At 40.9% G+C, this 19444-nt stretch overlaps 1 protein-coding gene across 1 annotated transcript in view; it reads left to right on the plus strand.

The window, feature by feature from the left end:
* Positions 1-19444, plus strand: part of bsna (bassoon presynaptic cytomatrix protein a) — a 143374-nt gene that overhangs the window by 26933 nt on the left and 96997 nt on the right. Inside the window, exon 3 of the mRNA XM_041946772.1 lies at positions 5065-5710. Coding sequence (XP_041802706.1) covers positions 5065-5710 — 646 coding nt within the window. The remainder of the gene's footprint in view (positions 1-5064; positions 5711-19444) is intronic.

Raw genomic sequence — 19444 nt, forward strand, 5'->3', positions numbered from 1 at the left:
CCCCGTCCTCCTTCCTTCGCAGTGAGGAATTGATGTAATCAGCTATATTTCCATGATGTAAAATATACAATATAAAAGCATTATGTCAAAAAGTAGTGATTTAAATGATAATGTAAGTTGCCCTGAAACAACAGTGTCATTTTTAAAAGATAGCAAGAATATGGCAAAATCTACATCATCCATTACACTGAAAGAGTGAAGGGTGTTTGGTGATATAAACAATATAATGTTTAAAGTGATGACAGGGCTCAGACTGACAGTCTGAGTCTGAGAAATCGAAAATGGCCACAATAGTGAAGCCTCTTTTAGACATTATTTAACACAGTGTATGAAAAAGTCTCACTGAGGTTAACATGGTCTTACTGTAGAGACCTGGGCAAGACAATGTGACATCCTCACATCCTTTTCCTCTATTCACTCTGTCTCTATTCATCTGTCCCCGTCTTTGTCACTTACATATGATTGGCAGACAAGCTTTGGCCCTCTCTCCCACAATCAGACAGTAAATTGAGGGTTATAATGGGAGTGGGTGAAATCGCTTTGACTGAACAAGCATGTGTATTAGGTCATGAAAGGCTGGGTGTGACAGTGATAAATGTCCCCAGTGCAACGCAGAGGCGAAGTGTGTAAACACATGGAGAGAAGGACTGTTGCTATTATTTGGCTTGTCACCTACGCCAGCCTCAGTTTCTCATAACAATTAGTGATGGTGTCTTCCTGAAAATGAAAATGAGTAACCCCAGCTCTCTCTTCCCTATCTGTCTTCTTATGGCCCATTCCCTCTATAATTTTGCTCTAATAATAATTATTGTATGTCTTTCTCGTATTCCTCTATTTTATAGTGCTGAAGTGGATTTTTATTTTATTCTTTAATGTTTAATATAGAGTCCAAAAGGATTTATGTACAGCAGCATTTATGGACATGGAGACAATTACAAAACCAGACAAAATCTTTTTCAGATGAGATGAGATGTTGGATTAGAAGGATTGGAAAAAAAAGTATAGAGTAGCTGCTGAATTAGTTGCATTTATGCCAGGAAGAATCAAAGTGTCACAATTAAAAGATCAGCTGTCCCCACATGAAGCAAAGGTCAAGTGAACACGCACAGAGTCTGAAAGATATAAAGTAAAAAGAAGAAAATCTGTAATAGTAGGTCCAGCGGTCAATTAGCAGCTACTCAGACTGGAGTATTGCAACAAACCCCCCACAGAGAGCTATAGTGGCCTGCTTGGTTAGCACAGATACATGTCAGCGTTTGACACAGATCTGACAAAATGGTGGCTGCAACGGTGTCCATTAAACTGTTACTGATATAGAACGGGGACTGCCCATTGTTCCCGTTAGTTCAACAAATGTCCAAAAAGATCCAGTCCTGTCCCCCTGATAGGCTGGAGGTCATTGCTTGGTTTGGATTCATATTAGATGGTTAGGGTTAGAAGAAAATGCCAGGGTCACAACGATGGCATGACACCCGAAGAGCTGTGCCCATAGTGGTTGCTACTAGCAACACAGCACCCACCGCAAACCAGGTGTTGATGGCAGAATACAAACAGACAGATCTTTTTTGGCAAAATATAGAACCAATTTCGCTGGGAGTCCTGCAGCTCGGGTTCTTTTGCCTCCGTTTTTCTCTCTCCTCCTCCTCTCCCATCAGTTTCCCTGTCAGCTTTAGGTCTCTTATCCCGTCTTCTTCTCTGTCTCTGCTGGGTGAATCAGTCAAGCTTTGAGGTTTTTGTTGAGTCACCCCTGTTCCCTTTGAAACGCACACACACACACACACACACACACACACACACACGCTGTGTCAGTCTGAAAATGTGTACTACAGCACACCATGTGAGTGTGGTGTTTTAGACAGCCCAGACAAACCTTGTAGTGTAAAGTCAGTTCAATCAGTATTTTTTATAGATGAAGCCAACTGTTCGCCATTACTTGATCCACTTCACATGGCTGCCTCAGGTGAGCTTTTTCAACCAAAGTGGCTGTCAACAATGTTGAACACTGAAAGAATGTCATTCAATGTCATTATTTCATACACTGACAAAGTTTCAAGGTGTCTAATTTTGAATTCTGAATAGCAAAACTGCGAAAAAATGTTGCAAGATCAAGTTTTTTGTCGCTGCCAAAGTGTGTCTCCTAGACCGTTAGACTCTATAAGAAAGAGAAACGGGGTCGTCTGAGGTTCACTTCCCTTTCAAGAGCGGAAATGAAAATGTGGAAAAAAGATGAGGTTCAACAAAGGAAAAAATAAAACACTGGGGGAGCGAGGCCATGGCCAAAAGATAATAGAGGGTGAACGACAGGCAGGCGACGAAGAGAGGAGTGGCTGTGCAAAGACAGGTGGATGTGATGGAGGAAGATTTATTGAGGGAGAGACTGCAAAGGAGAAAGACAAATAAAATGGAAAAGGAGAAAGAGTCGACACACAGAGAGAGATTTTGTCACGGCCAGGTTGTCCACAAGAAGAAATACTTTCCCTGAAAGTAGAAGCAGACTGGAACATTGTGACGCTGGAGCGCAGTAAATCAACATTTCCAATTCCAGCGTGTTTTAACCAATTAAAGTTGGCAACACAACAAGGCCGGACTCATTCAGTCCAGAGGCTTACACAGAAATCCTTTCGCACACTGAGATGCATAAGGGTCAATGCATGATACTGTACATGACACACACACTACTGTAGGAGTTGTACAGTCTACTAATTTGGGGGACAAATTAACAGATAAGCAAGGAAGATGTTTATTTTAAAGATAAGTGAGATTTTTCATTGGCAAAAGTCAAAAGAATCAGAGTCAGAAGAATGAGGCTGTCCCTCTTCTTTTGCGCTCGAAGATAAAAACAGCACACAGAAGAGGTTCGTCTCTGATTACGCTCATCAAGTGTGATTTTATGTTTTAGAGGCGCAGCTGGCTTGACTTCAGGGTCAAAGTTTCCTGTGCAGAGGTGGTGATTTTACCTCTCAGTCACAGGACAAGATGGAGATGTGTGTTTGCTGCGTATGTTCCTGAGCTGGTTTCCTTTGAGCTCATTTATTTGAGTTTCAGCTAAAGCTTTGGGGACAAGTTTGGCCGTTAATATGCACTGATTGAGTTTAGTTACCCTTTAAATGCAGTGCCGTGCGTGGAAGTTGTGTAAGCACTGAAATGAGTTTGAATCACGCAGAGTGGAAGATTTGATGCACTAAGTACTTGCAGAGAGAATCTTGACTACGTGTCGCTCTCAAAAATTAAGATTTTACACATTCGTAACAGAAAAAGTTACACGATGATGGTGTGAATTTACAGCAACAGGTGTCATACATTCTGATGTTTCTAACAAAAACTGTGCTGAAATACAGTACACACATTTGTGTTTTTCACACCATCACTCACACTGCATTTTTATCACTCCATGAAGAATATTTCATTGTTAACACAACTTTCTTTTCATAATTTACACGTGTCCTCAGGCAGTTTTGTAGTGATTTGCTTCCCCTCAGGTGTGTGTGTGTGTGTCTTCTGAAGTGTGCACTGAGTGAATGTTGTCTAGGTGTCTGTTTGTGTGTTATTTCTTGCCTGAGGGGTATGAGTGCATGTCGCCTTTGACACACAGTAGAAGTATTTCTGTATGTGTGTGTGTGCGTGCTCTGTCTTGCCACAGGATGTTATGTTCCACTGTAATTTGTTGATGCCTGTGGATGTTCAGAGGCCCTTCCACGGCTCTCAGCAGCTACCAAAGAATGAATCAGTGATTATTTTGCCGGTTTTTAATGTTGTTTCTGCTGCTATTTCTCTGGTAGTGAGGAGATAATTAAATTTGTTAGAATGCAGTGACAATTACCAGACTGCATTCTCTGTAGTGCTCATTCATTTAATAATACACTAAATAAAATAAGATTTTTTCCATTAAATGCTGGGGTGGCATCAGCCAATGCTGCCGGCATTTAGCCTGCCCCTGCATTAGATAAAAAACAAAACAAGACTATAATAATGAATTTCCTGATGTAAAATTTAAATGAACACTGACACAGCAGTTTGAAAGTAGGTTTTGCCTGAGAGAGGATTCATTGTAGTTTGGTTTTTAAGTTGCTGGCCAATCTGTCTGAGTTGTGACCAGCTCAAAAGCTTCTGGTCTCACAAGATCTTTGTTCTAAAGCGACAGAAACATGTTACTGCTGCTTCACCTCTGAAGCTGCCCGGCACCGCACACAACGTACGCAGTTTCCAACAATGATCATGGCAGATTTACAGCTCAAATGTCTTCCTACTTTATGGAACAATGTGTCTTGGATTTTCAGACATTGGTAGACAAGCAGCCTTCTCATTTTCCAGTTGTTGCTAATGTTAGCACAAAGCTAATGTGTATGAGTCCATGAGTTGGCTTTAAAAAGTTACAAGCTGACTTGACATGTCCCAGTCAAAAACTCAGATCCTCACTCGTTGATGATCCATGTAGAAGACATGGAAATCAAGTAACAGCTTTGTTCTTGTATTGCAGTATAGAGTAGGTTACTTCTGGTTTTGCTGGGCAGAGACGCATTATTTGCTGTGTTGAAATGTAACTTGCATGAAACACCTCCGGCCTTGGAAGTAACACTTAGTTACTACTGTGTTTAGCTGAACATGCTAACGGCTACAGCTCACATTAGCTCAAAACGAAGAAATTATTCAAAACTCCTTATATAGAGAGTTTTGCTTTGTTATAATTAACGCTTCAACAATATGGAGAAATGCAGAGTTGACAGGCCTGCCATGCCCAGAAATGCAAACAGTAAATTTCACAAAATCTCTTTGAAGCAGTGTCCTGGTTGCTCTTGAATTTAAAGATCTTGCTGTAAACAATGTTAATCAGAACTACTTTCTACAACAGAATTGTCCACATATTCCAAAATCAGTTTCGGTGTTGTTTTCAGTGTTGTCAGGAGTGAATGAACTTCACTTCATTTCCACTGTGTTCACATGAAATCTGACCTGACCTTTAAATTGTAATTTTTAATGTCATTTTATACAATTTAAGATCAACTGGAAAGTTTCAATCTAATTTGATTTTAATCTCTTTTCTTTTGCTTTGTCCCTCTCTTCCAGGGGTCCTATGGGTCCAATGGGGAGCCCCAAGCCTGGCATGCAACAAGGAGGAATGGGAGGAATAGGAGGAGGTGGAATGGGAGGAATAGGAGGAGGTGGAATGGGAGGAATAGGAGGAGGAGGGATCGGTGGGATGGGAGGTATGGGAGGTGGAATGGGTGGAGGCGGAATTGGAGGAGGCATGGGCACTGGTGGAGGAATAGGGTCCCGAGCTGGCGAGCCCTACCGCCTGGCTACTCATGAGAGCCCAATCTCCCCCCGCCATGTGCAGTCAAGCCAGGGGCCTGGCGTGGGGCAGACCGCAGGGTCAGGCCACGGGATGGGTCACGGTCCTGGCATGGGAGGCCATGGAGGTCAAAGTCCTGGTCAACACGCCTCCCGTCGAAACCTTCAAGTCGACTTCAGTGGTTCAGGCGGCTCAAGGACGGGCCGTTCTCCCTCGGTGTCTCCTGACCGCGGCGTGACGCCCACCTCGCCCTACTCTGTGCCGCAGATCGCACCAATGCCGAGCAGCAAACTGTGCCCAGTGTGCACCACCACAGAGCTGTCCAACCCACCGGCCGTACCCAACTACAACACCTGCACCCAGTGTAAGGCCACCGTCTGTAACCAGTGCGGATTCAACCCAAACCCGCACCTCACTGAGGTAGGTCAGGTTTCACAGGGATCTGTATGAGTGTGTTTAGCTATGTGTGTATGTGCAGGATGCTTTAACATTTTTGTTTTAATTCATGTCTGTCCTTACTTTCCCACTTGTTGTAGTTGTCTGGCTGCATAAATGGAATCTATAATCAAATAATGCTGATTTATAGTGAGGGACTAAGCGTTTGGGTATGAATATAATTTAATCCTGCAGGGCGGACAAAAGTCACCGTTGATAAATGACTCAGGTTTAGATGATAAACAACAGGACACACCGAACTAGTTTGAGTCTGGAAACAGATCCAGCAGAGACAGACAGGATAAAGATTTTGTCTGGCCTGTTGCTGGAGCTGCAGTCAGCGAGGGAGGGGAGACATGTTCTGCTTTGGCAGAAGCTACTTTAGTTTTTTGTGCCAATAATGTACCTTTGACTTGAATAAGAGTGAAGTGAGTAAATGAAGTGAAAGAGTCAGTGCAGAGAAAGTGAAGGAGAGAGAGAGAGAGAGAAGGAGACAGTTTAAACAAATCTCCTCCTTCTCCAAATTTTGCATGTAATTTCAAGAGCACATAGAAAATTCATGAATGAGTAAATGAATGACAGCATGAAAGTATAGAAGCTTTGTGTGTGTGTGTGTGTGTGTGTGTGTGTGTGATGCCTATGTATGACTTTGTACTGTCGGACTTAGTGTTTATCTGTGATAGACAGTGAGTGTAGGGGCTCAGCAAGTGGCAGTAATTCCTTCCTGCGGCGCTGACACAATCTCTATTAATGTGCCGAGGCAAGACACACAGGTCGTGACTGTGTGTGTGCGTGCGTGTGTGTGTGTATGAGTTCATTGTAGTCAGGTGTGATGTGAAAACAGGAAGCCAAACACTACAGGATTTGGCTGGGCTCGAGATTAATGGCGTCCCGTCGTCCTAGGGACAATAGAAAATGAGTTAGGGATGGAAAGAGATCTTCCCCGAGATGCCTCCAGGACAAAAAGGACTTTTTCTATATATGTATGCGTGTATGTGTAACTATTGCTGACAAAATGAACCAAATGCTGACTACAGTGGAGTGTGTCTTCTCATGCTGTTACTATAGTTTCTATCATTTGTTATTGTGGTTGATCTATGATGTTTTGGTTCACAGTGATGATGCTAGGTACGCGTCCTGCATCTATGATGTTTTAAAATCCAAAAAGACACAGTCAAGTCACAATTGATGGCAAATGCACCCTAGTTTTCCTTGATGACGCTACATTGTGACCAACAAATCTGTGGTGCACCCTGCAGGAGAGCTGGTTAGTTGTTAGCAGCTAGTTGGCAGTAGAGTCCTATAGTGTGTTTGGCTAATGGAGCTAACAGCTAATGGGGCTATTAGAACTTACTGCTAACAGAGCTGTTTATATTGAAAATGTATAAATTATAATGTACTTTATTTGTATAGCGTCTTTCATACAGGAATTGTAGGTCAAAGTGCTTCACAAGAAAGAAATCACATGCACAGTCTTAGCTAGGCAAAAGCTAAAGGGAAGAGATACATTTTTACCTTTTTGTTGAAAACATTCAGTGAGCTGCTTACTTCATATCTGTAGGTAGTTTGTTCCAGAGCTTTAGGGCCTAAAAGGCTGCATCCCCAATTTTTCATCCCCAAACCACTAACAGAGCTAAATACACAGCACAGAGAATTCATGTTCAGAGGGAAATGATGTGTCATACAGTGGGCTGCAGTTTAAATTGACAGCACAAGTTTGAAGTACTTCAGATGAGTACAGTTTGGAGATGAAAGTGCTTTGAGGTTCAGATGCTTTACATCAGTGTTTACATTACATCATATTACCAAACTTCTGTCGGAGATGAAAGTGACCAGAAACATTTACTCCAGTTCTGTACGAAAGTGTACTGCTGAGGTAATTGTACTTTGATAACAAGAAGTGCGCCTAGCTGTTATTGATTGCAAAGTGCATGAAATAAACTACGGCACTAAAAAATAACAACTATAGCTGATAATTAGGAAGTAAAGAACTAACATTTTGGTTTTGAATGGTTCATATTCCCTTCGGGATGGCTAACATTGTTATTCAGGATGGCACCGGGATGGTGGCGAGGCCCTGGTATTTAGCGTTTAGAGAGAGATGGACGAAACAGAGATTGAGAAGTAAAGAAAGGACAGATCCATGCGACTGTTTTTTAGAGATGAAAGGTGCAGCGAGAAGGACAGGGGAGGTTAAGAGGCCCTCTTTGATTGAGAGGAGGTGCATGCTTGCCTTTGGTGACGGGTTCAAACTATCAGCCCGGTGTCAGCGCCCGGTGACAAATATCAAGATCTCAGTCTGCCTGGGCAGACAGGAAAGACTTCAGATGGAGAACACAACCATGCAAGGGGCAGAAGCACGAGGCTACGCCTGATATATTAGCTATGCTGGCAACCATTGATTCCAAATGATGTCAGGTCCAGGGGCATATCAGTGCCAGACAGCATGATAAACACTCTGCTGCTGGTTTAAACAAACAACTGTGGTTGTGTTGATGCGTCTCATTTTTCATTTGCTTTTGTGGGGGAGAAGGTTGGCACCAGAATCATCCATGTGTACCTGGTACATCTTTTACCCTGAAGCTCCATGCCAACAAATTCACTGCTGAGCAACAGTAAATGACTAATACTATTAATATTTACACTAACAAAGAAACCTTGTATTCACTCAGTCCAATGCCGTTTTGCAGATTGATAGATTTTGGAAATACTACAAATATGATGTCAATTATATATCATAATCAATAATAGAAAATCTGTAGGTTGACTACGTATATAAGCTGTTCACAGTGTTCCGGTTACATCATGTCCTATGTAAACAAAGAACTGCCCTTTAGTAAAAAGTGGACAAAATATTAGAAACACCTTCCAACAAACAATTCAACAAACTGCTGCCTCCTAATTAGCCACATCGTTGAATCCACAGATACAGTAAGCTTCATGAAGGTCGGCTGTTGTACTGGAAGTAGCTCGGTGTGTCGACTCAACTGGCCATTCTGTTTATTATAAATGAGTTCATCTTAAAGGCTGATTTAAACTTTCTTTTTATTCTACTAAAAAAACGTGTGACATGAAAAGTGAAAATGCAGCGACAATGAGAACGTGATGGTTACCTGTGGAGCGAGAATGTTCTCACCTTCAGTGCAGATGTGTTTGATGCGCTAAAGCCATGCATCGAAACACAGAGTGCCAATATTTCAGTTTAGACTGGAAACCAAAACCCTCACTGTGATTGCTATGTGATGGAAATGTCATTTCCTGTAGAAATCTCATTTAAGGTTTACCGTTTTTAATTTTTTTCACTGTACTGTAAGCTGCCCCCATTGTGTGTTTTCTGCAATACCATCAAGCATCTGATTTTGGTCTTCATGCTCCTACATATCAAACATGGTGTCAGTGTCCTGAAAACATTAAACAGTCAGCAGTAAATTTTTACATATGTTTTAGTCATTCGCAGCACAGCCTGTCAGGAAGGCTGTATTGGTTGTAATTTTAAATTTGCCTACTATATTTACATATGGCAGCTTCTGTCTAGCTCATGTGGGATCATCTTTAAAGACCAAGCTCTGATCTCTGCTCAGGTACAAATGCTTGAACATGTGGTCCTGTGTGTGTGTGTGTGTGTGTGTATGTGTGTGTGTGTGTGTGTGAGAGAGAGAGACAGAGAGAGTTACTACAGGTTAATAATGGTGGATAATACTAATGAAGTGGAAGGAGTGTGGAGTTGATAAGCCTCTGACTTAGGGATTTGGACTGCACTTTAGATTAACACACACACACACACACACACACACACACACACACACACACACACACACACACACATAGACACTATCGCAAGTGCAGATATGTAGACACCCACACAAAACACACACCTAGTTGGCTCAACATAATTCATGCAAGACGTCTGTGCTATAAATTTTGATGTTAATTAATTGAAGGGACCCACAGGGATTTCCTGTAGAGCAAAATGAAAACCATAACATTAAATGCAACACAACAGCATCAGACTCAACCACCACCTTCGTTAAAAAAGAAAGCCTTTACAGGGGGAATAAAACATCAATTAACCTACAAGTCTGAAACACACCAATTCAGACTGAATTTTTACTTCCAACTCTAGCACAGTTTAGTGGACAAGGCCTGTCATTGTTTGTGTTACTATTAATAATGGATTAGCTCCCTTTTCTTATTAATATTCACTACCTTCTCCATTATTGTCCTTGCTAATCAATGTTCTCTCAATCCTGATAATTTAATAAACATCCCCACCCAGCAGATGTTGTTACTGTCTGTTTTTGATTGAGGTGATTTAGGCCTGTTGCCCTGCTGTATGAGATTTATGCACATTAGCATGTCACCAATGCTTATTTACTTCACTGAATTTACAGCAACAACAAAACAAACAGTATACGTGTACAGTATAAGCACTACTTGAATCATAATGCTGCATCTTGATCAGTGTTGCACAATCCAGACATTGTCAAGTATCATGGACTCTGAACTGATTTTAAGGAATTTGTTAAAAGAAGAAATACACCCAGACAGTTTGTGAAATTGAAAATGAATGGTTCCAGTGGTGGCTTTTGAGTCAAAATATCATGAGAATGTGCACATAAGATTAATGTTCCTTGTAATGTTTCAGAATATACATAAAGTATTCCAACATATATTTAAACTTTAAATATTGCAAACTCTCCTTGCATACAGTTACCATTTAAGAAGCAGAACACATCTTCCCTCGGCTCTGTGTGGCAGAGCTCCAGCCTTGTTGTGTCTGCAGCTATGGATTAATACTTAAACTGAACATTATCCATTATTATCACAGCTAATCAATGTACTGTGTGTCCTGGTAATCTAATAAGCAGTCTCAGGCTCTATATCCGTCGTACTATGCTCTGATTCCATTTGCATCAAATGACATTTAGCAGACTTAGCCAGGCAAGCCAGAGAGATTATTTTATATCAACAGGTCAGGTGTGTTTCATTTTGACTGTTTGACAAGCACAAAGCTGCACGCAGTCTCTCATTCCTTCTTCATGTTTAAACAATGTTGACTTGAGTCAAGGGAAAATACCTCTTGAGCGGAAGAGGAAAAGAAGACAAAAAATCAAAATAAGACACAACCCCAATTCCAAAAAAGCTGGGACGCTGTGTTAAACATAAATAAAACAGAATGTGATAATTCACTAATCCTTTTTGACAAAAAACAAAACTCAACAGAAAGCAGTGTAAAGACAGCAGATTTAATGTTTGATCTCATCAGCTTCATTGATTTTTGTAAATATCAGCTCATTCTGAATGTGATGCAGCAAAACGTTTCAAACAAGTTGAGACAGGAGCAACTAAGGACCGGGGAAGATGTGGACCGCTCAAAAAACACCTGTTTGGATCATTCCACAGGTAAACAGGTGGATTGGTAACAGGTGATAGTATCATGATTGGGTATGAAAGGAGCATCCTGGAAAGGCTCAGTGGATCACAGCGAGGATGGAGCGAGGATCACCACTTTGTGAACACATGACTGTATAAAGGACGTTACTACATGGGATAACCAGGAACACTAAATAATCAAGTAATTGCATTCTCGTCTATGTTTTCCTTTTTTGGAATTGGGGTAGTAAATAAAAAGGAGCACAAACCATTTTGTCATTTTTTTATAAAAGCACAGAATTTCTCCTTTACAGCTGTGTGTTGAGGGTCGACCTCCTCGGTCTGTCTAGAATTACAGATTAATACTTTAACTCAGCTTCCTCTGTCATTATCTTACCTGATCAATGTGCTCTCTGTCCTGGTAATCTAATAAGCACTGCCAGCATCCATATCTTGTTACGTTCTGACGCCTTTTGCATCGGATAACATTTAGAAGGCTGAGCCAGGGGAGTGACACCAATTATCAAGCCAAAAGGAGGATCAGCGAGAAATTATAGTCAATATACTGTATCTGATTCAGGAAGGGTGGCATTCAGGAAAATGGCTTTCATCATGTTAATTGACCTTCATGACCTTTGTTGAATAATTTGATTTGTGGAATATGTCTTGCACCAAAATGTAGTATAATACTCGGCTTTTTGTTCAGTACAACAAAAAAAGGTGCGTCACTTTTTTACTGGTTTGATCACCCTCAACTAGACAACAGCCCTAAAATCCTCTTGTCATGATTCACGGTTGTTTCGTAACTGAACTTCGAGTCTGTCAAAGTTCAGGTGAGAACTCAGTCTGAGGTAAATAGCTTTGAGGCATACAGTAAAACAGTCGTGCAAAGAATTTGTTGCAGAGCCTCTAAACATTAGAAAGAGCATAGTTCTATAAAAAGAGAACTCGTGATTCTCAAGTCATTTCAACATCAGTCACATCTTCACTGCACACTAAATATGTCAGTTTTATTGGAAGAAAAGTCATCAAAAAGTTATTATTATCAACTATTGGACATTTTTCCCCCCATTTTTATAGATATCCATGTTCCCCACAACATGAGTTGTAATAACATTTGTGATCCCTGAACATTTCATCTCGCGCCATCATCAGGTCAAACTTTAGTTTGAGCCTCAGCTGCACTTTGAGTTTATTGCTAATTAGCAAATGCTAAATTAGGATGGTGAACATGGTATAAACATCTTAGCTCCGTAGCATCAACATGTTAACATTGTCACTGTGTTATGCTAGTGTTAGCATTTAGAGTAAAGCACTGCTGTCCTACAGTAAGTGCAGCCTCGCAGAACTATTGGCATGGATGGGACACTGTATGTGAAGAGATCGTTGGTTTGATTCTAAAGTGTTTATTCAAAGAAATGACTGTCAGTGCTCTTAAAAGAGAATTTGCATCATAATTATGAAACACATTAGCAGTTCAAAATGTAGACTCATTTGACTTTAAAAATTCTTCTGTTTTTGGGAGTAGACTCATCTGTGTTTTAGAAATGTCAACTACAAAATTACAGGTAGCATTTTTCTTTCTAAACTGGATAAACAGCATCTTGGAATGAACCCGATGAACACCTTTTTGATGTTTTTGTGTGTGATGTGTGCTGGCGCTGTCAGTTTAGCACCTTAAAAGGATAAACCCAGAGTATTGCAGTGCTTATGAATATGGATGAGGGATATTCAAACACCTACACGCCATGTATTTGCAACTCATCTGTATGAGTTCTTCAGTCCCTTTAAAAGTACACCTGGGAAAGATGCTGCAAACCCCCGCTGTGGCAGCTAAGAGCTGAACACTGGGCATAAAAACGATGTCTGGGAAGGTTGCAGGTTGTCGCCTCTCGAGAAAACAATTTCGACAATGAACCATGGCCTTTAAATGTTTTGTGCACCACAGCTGTTCAATGATGCCACTCACTCTACGGTCACACACTTACAGCTAGAGTTTGAACCAGCAACCATTTGCTCAACTTCGCTCATTCGCAGAGCACTACCAGTCTCCAAGCTGCAGATCAGCTCTGGAGACTGAAATAATTATGTTGCTTGATCTCAGTTTCAGAGGGCAATGTCCTGGACAACAAAACGCAGAAGGCTGCAATGGATCCTTTGTTTCAGTGTGAAAAAATAAATACACAGTCATGTCTCCCTTTGTTGCAGAAGCATTTAAGATATTGAAGGTGAAGAGGCTAACTAGTGTCATACTGTATAATTAATAATATATATATAATATAATTATAATTAATTTCTCCTCTCTTACCTTCTTCTTTGCTTCAGATCAATGTTGTTTTAATACAACATTAAAATGTTACAACTAACGTGGATAGACTCACCTCCTGAGATTGGATTGAACAAAAAATTATTCCTGCCTCCAGTTTTTCGGAGTGGAACCGATCGATCGAATTTGAATTGTACTGTGAGTCATTTATTGTATAGAAAAGAAAAGCCCTGTGTTTCAAGATAAAGATAGCAGGCAATGAAGCAGTGAAGCACCTCTTCTTGGCATTTCAAAAATGTTATTATCCAATCATGAACTACAGCTGAGGTACTTGAGGGTCTGTTCAGTCAGTTTGGAGCCTTCATAAAATCAAAAACGACTGAATGCACCCACTGACTGTGTGAAAACATGCGTGCAGTGCCTGTAACACCACCCACAGGGTTCTGGAGGGACAGTTGGAATATTGCTGATACCATACCAAAACAATTATTTCCACGATATCATACTTAAAAAATATGAACACATTTTCCATAAAAAAAACTTGTTTTCATTTAACAAAGTAACAAATGAAGTTAAAGCTCTCAAATGTCAAATGTGTGAACTCTAAAGTCTAAAACTAGCAAAATCATGCACTGCTTTTCCTCTGGCAGTGTGGTAATTGTTGTCAACTAAATCACGTGATTCATGTCAACAGAGACTCGGTCTCAGTGATGGAAAACACATTAGCAGCCCATCGTTGTGCAAACTGAAGCATCAATCGCACCGTTCTTTTGTCTGCTTTTTTTTTTTTAAGCAAACAAAGCTAGAGAGCAACATGCAGACATGTGAACCTTGATGCCAGCATGTTGATGAAAGTGACCTTTATAAGCCATTAGTGGGATGAATGTAATGCATGCAGTTTTGTGGAGGCTTTTATAAGTGCCTTGAGCAAGCGACAGAGTGGAAATGGAAACTTTAGCTCTGTCTGTCTTATGGCAACAACGTAACAAGTGACAAGCCTGAAATGGGAGAAGAAACAAGTGTAAATGATTCTTGAATGCAGGTCATTGAAACACAAAGAAAATGAAAAACTAAACAAACTTATCCCGCTACTACGTTAAAAAACATATATTTTCTACTGCCACAAACTTCAGCAGTAAACTGGAATGAAAGTGGTCAAACAGACATTTACTTGTATGTAAACTGAGCGCTTTGATAAACATATCTGTAGTCAGTGTCTGTCAGTTAATGAGCATCACATGGTGATGATTCCCTGTACTTGTGTTTACTCGGCTGATTGCACCTGTTTAACTCCCAGGAAACGACTCTTTGAGCCACTGCACTCAGTGTCTTTTACAGATGAAGGCAGATGAGCCACAGCAGCCCTGACCAGAAGTTTTCACTTAACACTCATGGAAAAAGCTAAAGAGAACAACCAAAGCAAAGAAAAATAGCCACTGCTGCTAACACGGACCTGCTGTCGGCTACCTGCATCCATCGCTCGACTGTCTCTCAGCCGTTTGTTATCCACGCCATTTGGCAGCACGTCTTCCTCCCTGTAGCCTGTTTGTTGTTCAACAGACTGCGTACTAATTTTAGACTCAGTGTGCATGTAGGGATAGAAATGTGAGTGTATGTGTGTGCGTACTGGATTAATTAGTTCTGGGAGAAATCTGCAGATTTTGCTTCTGTGTTCCCTCCTCCCAAATCTTAGCACCTGCCTGTCACACACTCTATTATGCGAGTGTGTGCGTGTCTTCATTGTTTCAGTGACACACATACACACAGTGTTTTCCTGTGACTGCACATTAACATTGTTAACAGTGGACCATTAAAACCATGGATATGCTGTTACTACTATCATAGGATTTCTGGTATATTTCACTTGTTGCTGTCTGATTATGTTGTTATTATTGTCCCTGTTGTTTAATTTAATTATTACAATGTATCTACAGAATTTACGGAGGTGTAGTTAAGGCAGGACCTTCACAAAGTCACAGGGTTATTATATTAAGATTTTACACGTGCAATTTTTCAGATGTATGACATAAGAAGCAAAATAATGGTTTGGCTCTGATCACTGGCTTCAGGCATCTGAGGAAAAATGTAAGAAATGGAATAAGAGGGTTTTATATCTGACATGCTGCCAGTAACAAAGCACAAGCAGAATGTTAACTTCTTTAAAGGAATGAGTTTAGATTACCTGCACGTGGATAGATTTACTCACAGTCAGGATTTACAGATTCCTCCCTTGATCTTGACAACATGTCGCCCTTCAGAACAGAACAGACAGTTTTAAGCAGTTTCTGATCTGACACCATCTTACATATCTTAAGGATCTTACACCGATATGGTTAAGTCTTGGTTAGATTTAGGCACAAAAACAGCTGCTGTTTAAGGCTAAGGACCCTGACCTCCCCTGTCTATGGACTTGGTCACTCCATGATAATGCCACCTAATTCCCTTCTTTGCTCCTAAAGAGTCAAAGCTGGAGGTCTTTGCCCCTTGTAATGTCATCAAATGTCGTTCTTGGTGAAACAACTGCTCCTCTCACTTTTCTTTGCAGACAGTCTCCTTTTTCAAAACCACAATCTTTCTCAATTCACAACCAGGTTCTTTAAGTACCTGAATATAACCATGAAAACATATAAAAAACAGTAATCATGCTCTAGTTACATGAAATCTATTCGCAGTGAATAGTTTCCATGTGCTGAATCTTCAGTATGAACACGCTGTGACTGTGCAGGTACATTTATTAAAATTTTCCCCTTAAGCTGATGACACATCTTTCAAAACATATAAGCTGTTCCAGGTTATTAGTGCACAAACTTATCTGGGAGATAGTGTTACAATTTATGAACGACATGAACGAGAGAGTGATAGAACTAGATTTGGGAAAAGTGATAGACAGGTGTAGCTAGACAGACACGCTGAAATGACTGAGGACATCAGCACATTATCACCACCGCTGATATTTGATATGGAGAACATTCCAGTCCATTTCACTTTAGAGTGAACTATTGCATTCGCTCATCGTGGCTAATTAAACCTTGCAGTTGTAGCTCTCTCATGCACACACAAACGCACACGTATTCTTTGCTAATGACTTAAGCTTTGCTGCACACATGCAGACTTCTACCTGTGAGCACTTTGTCAGCTTTGTCAGCAGAAATAATTGTTATATATAGAATAATACTAGAATATATTAACAACATAATAGAATATAATAACATTAGCCCATTGAGGATATTGTATATAAACATTTGACATCTCATGAAGGCAGAAATGGCCAAAAAATATATGTGACAAAATAACTTAAGGTCCACTTACTGTTTTTTTTCGCCAGCCAGCGCCATTCACTGATGAAGTCTGCGGGGGTGGCTGAAAGCTCTATAAAAGCTAGTGAGTGTTACCAGGTGCACTGTGTAAAAATGCAGGGACACCCACAACTTAAAGCATCTCTGTACTTCTTACCACACTGATAATATAGTGAACAAGTCTCATGCAATTAATACTAATAATGAAATGCCAAGTGGGCAATGAGACTCAAACCACAATGTGATGGACACTTGGACTCATCTCAAAAGTGTGTGTGGCTTCAATAGTGGCTGTCCTATTCCTGGTATCAGTCCTGCTCATGATGATAATGATAATGATTATAATAATGCTAATGACACAGGTTCCAGGAATGACACTTTGGTAATTACCTCTTACATCGCTCGCTGACGACATTATATATTCATCACCCTAATGGCAGTTTCCCACCCATAGGACTTGAAACCCTCCATAATAAGGGTCCAAAACACTGACGTTTTTCTCTGTAATGACTGACACGACCGCACTGACCTAAATGAGAGGATACAGTTTCATCACGGCAGACGGAGGATAATGATTATAATTCAGATGAAAGCGAGAACTGAGTTAAATATAGTTGCTGGTGTCAGCTCATCAGTGCTCCATTGTCTCTCACTTTTCTTGTGTTGTTTGAGTTCTAAGTGCTGCCCAAGTCTTTATGCAATGTCTCAGAACAAACTTGTCTTCATCTGGAATGCTCTGCAGCGTGCTGGTATTAGATATGGAGGAGCAAGGCAGGAAGCGTTTATTTTTACAATATTTAACCAACCACGATGCTTCTCTGTGAGCTACAACCAAAATGAAGCCTTTATAGTGATTTTATTCTGACAACATTTTTTGCAAAAATATACTCATCATATTATAAATCACTAACTAAAAAGCTCTGGAATAGCTCCCCAAGCCGAACCAAATGTATTACAGCTGAAAAAAGAAGCAGGCCTACACCACTGCAAATAACTACCGGCAAACTCTTTCATGCTGTTTCAACAATCTAGAAGCTTCCTACCAATAACAGTAATCCTAATTGAGATGCAGAAACACTGGCTTATAGGTGAAATCATGTGTCAGGACCGAAAAACGCAGTCGCAAATAATTTATATTAGTCATTAGCGGGTTGTCGCCGCCTGTGAGAATTTAAAGCGATTGCCTGAATCCTGACATGCAATTACGTTTCATTTTAAGTGGTGAAAGTAATCACGTCTCAAACACCAACTTTTCAACTTCTTTGAAATGTCGGTGAAGCATTTTCCAAGCTGGGCTGGAAATAACCTCTCCCCTTCGTCTTCAGACTAACTACAGAGCAGAGACTTTTTTCTGTCTGTCTGTCCATCACCCTATCTTTGTCTCTCTTGTCTTCCCTCATGGCATGGCAGGTCCACATTTCTTCCTCCCCCCTCTCCTCCTAACACCCTCTGCCTTTCATCCACCCCTCTCCTTTCTGTCTGCCTCTCCCTTTCTCCATCTGCTCGTCTTCAGTTTGTCTCTCCACTCTTTCCCTCTCTCTGCGGTAGAGGAAGCAGTCTGTCATGCATGGCTGTCCATGAGTGAGCGGCGAATCAAAAGCACCAGCGTCGGCATAAACCTCCGCCAAGCAGCAGAAATCCTATTTGAAAGCCTCCAGTTGCACTGACAGCTCAGTGGAGATGCACACACACACACACACACACACACACATACAGGGGCACATACACAGCATATATGAACAAATCTAGTTAGGAGGAGAGATGTACTATATGTAGATTCCCATATGTGGCCATTGACACGCATTCTCACATACATACAGTATCAGCACATGAGAATGCATGGACAACAAACTGTTGTTATGGAAATTTACTTTACAGGAGCACAGACCAGATTTTCCAGCAACCGTCATTGTTTGTACTGACAGAGGATGGCTCAGTGAAAAGACTCATTTGGTTGGTTAGTTAAAAGTGATTCATGTGGTTAATTATTATTCCCGCAAAAAAACAAGCGGCATCACCCCAAAGCCGTCACGCCACACCAGTGTTCAGCGCCTTACTGCCACGATTTTCAAACCCTTACTGCGTCAGCCAGTGAAGTTTAATGATGATTTTAATGAACTGGATATTAATAGCTGACATTTTGACCACCCAAACAGGATCTTGAATTTTGCCGAGCGCTTTCTAAAAGGATTGATGCAGTTAGTTTCTTGTCTGTCGCTGTGTTTGTGTTCTGAATCTGGTCTCAAACAGAAGATAAATGTAAATCGTACTGAACACGCTCATGTATCACACTGTTACACAAAAGTCACAACTGCAATGCTTTCGTCTCTTTTGTCTCTTCCAGCAGCAAAAAGAATCACTCCTTGTGCGCCACACAGCTGTCTTCAAAACAGACCTACCACACACCTTTAGAATAGTAAAGACATCATGACCCGAATCAACAGCCTGTTCTGTTATAGCATCAGTTACTGAGGGAATCTGCATGCTGCAGATCTGACTTCAAATCATCTTTACACTGTTTTTGTGCAACCTGCTCATCTTTACCAGACTCCTTCTGACTGTGATTGGCCCCAGTAGGAATAACACCTCCACCCCTCTTCTATCCAATTAAACACACAGAAAAAGAAAATGTCCGCTCCACTTGACATTCTTCTATTCCACCTCTGTCCTCCTCAGCCTCACTCTGAGCTCTCACCTTTTCGTCGCTGTCCTGCTTCCTCTTATTTTTCTTCCTGTCATTCCTTCCTGACACCTTGATCCTTTCCCTCCTTCTCATCTCACTAC

This window comes from Chelmon rostratus, chromosome 10 (genome assembly GCF_017976325.1).
Source record: "Chelmon rostratus isolate fCheRos1 chromosome 10, fCheRos1.pri, whole genome shotgun sequence".
Taxonomy (NCBI): Eukaryota; Metazoa; Chordata; class Actinopteri; order Chaetodontiformes; family Chaetodontidae; genus Chelmon; species Chelmon rostratus.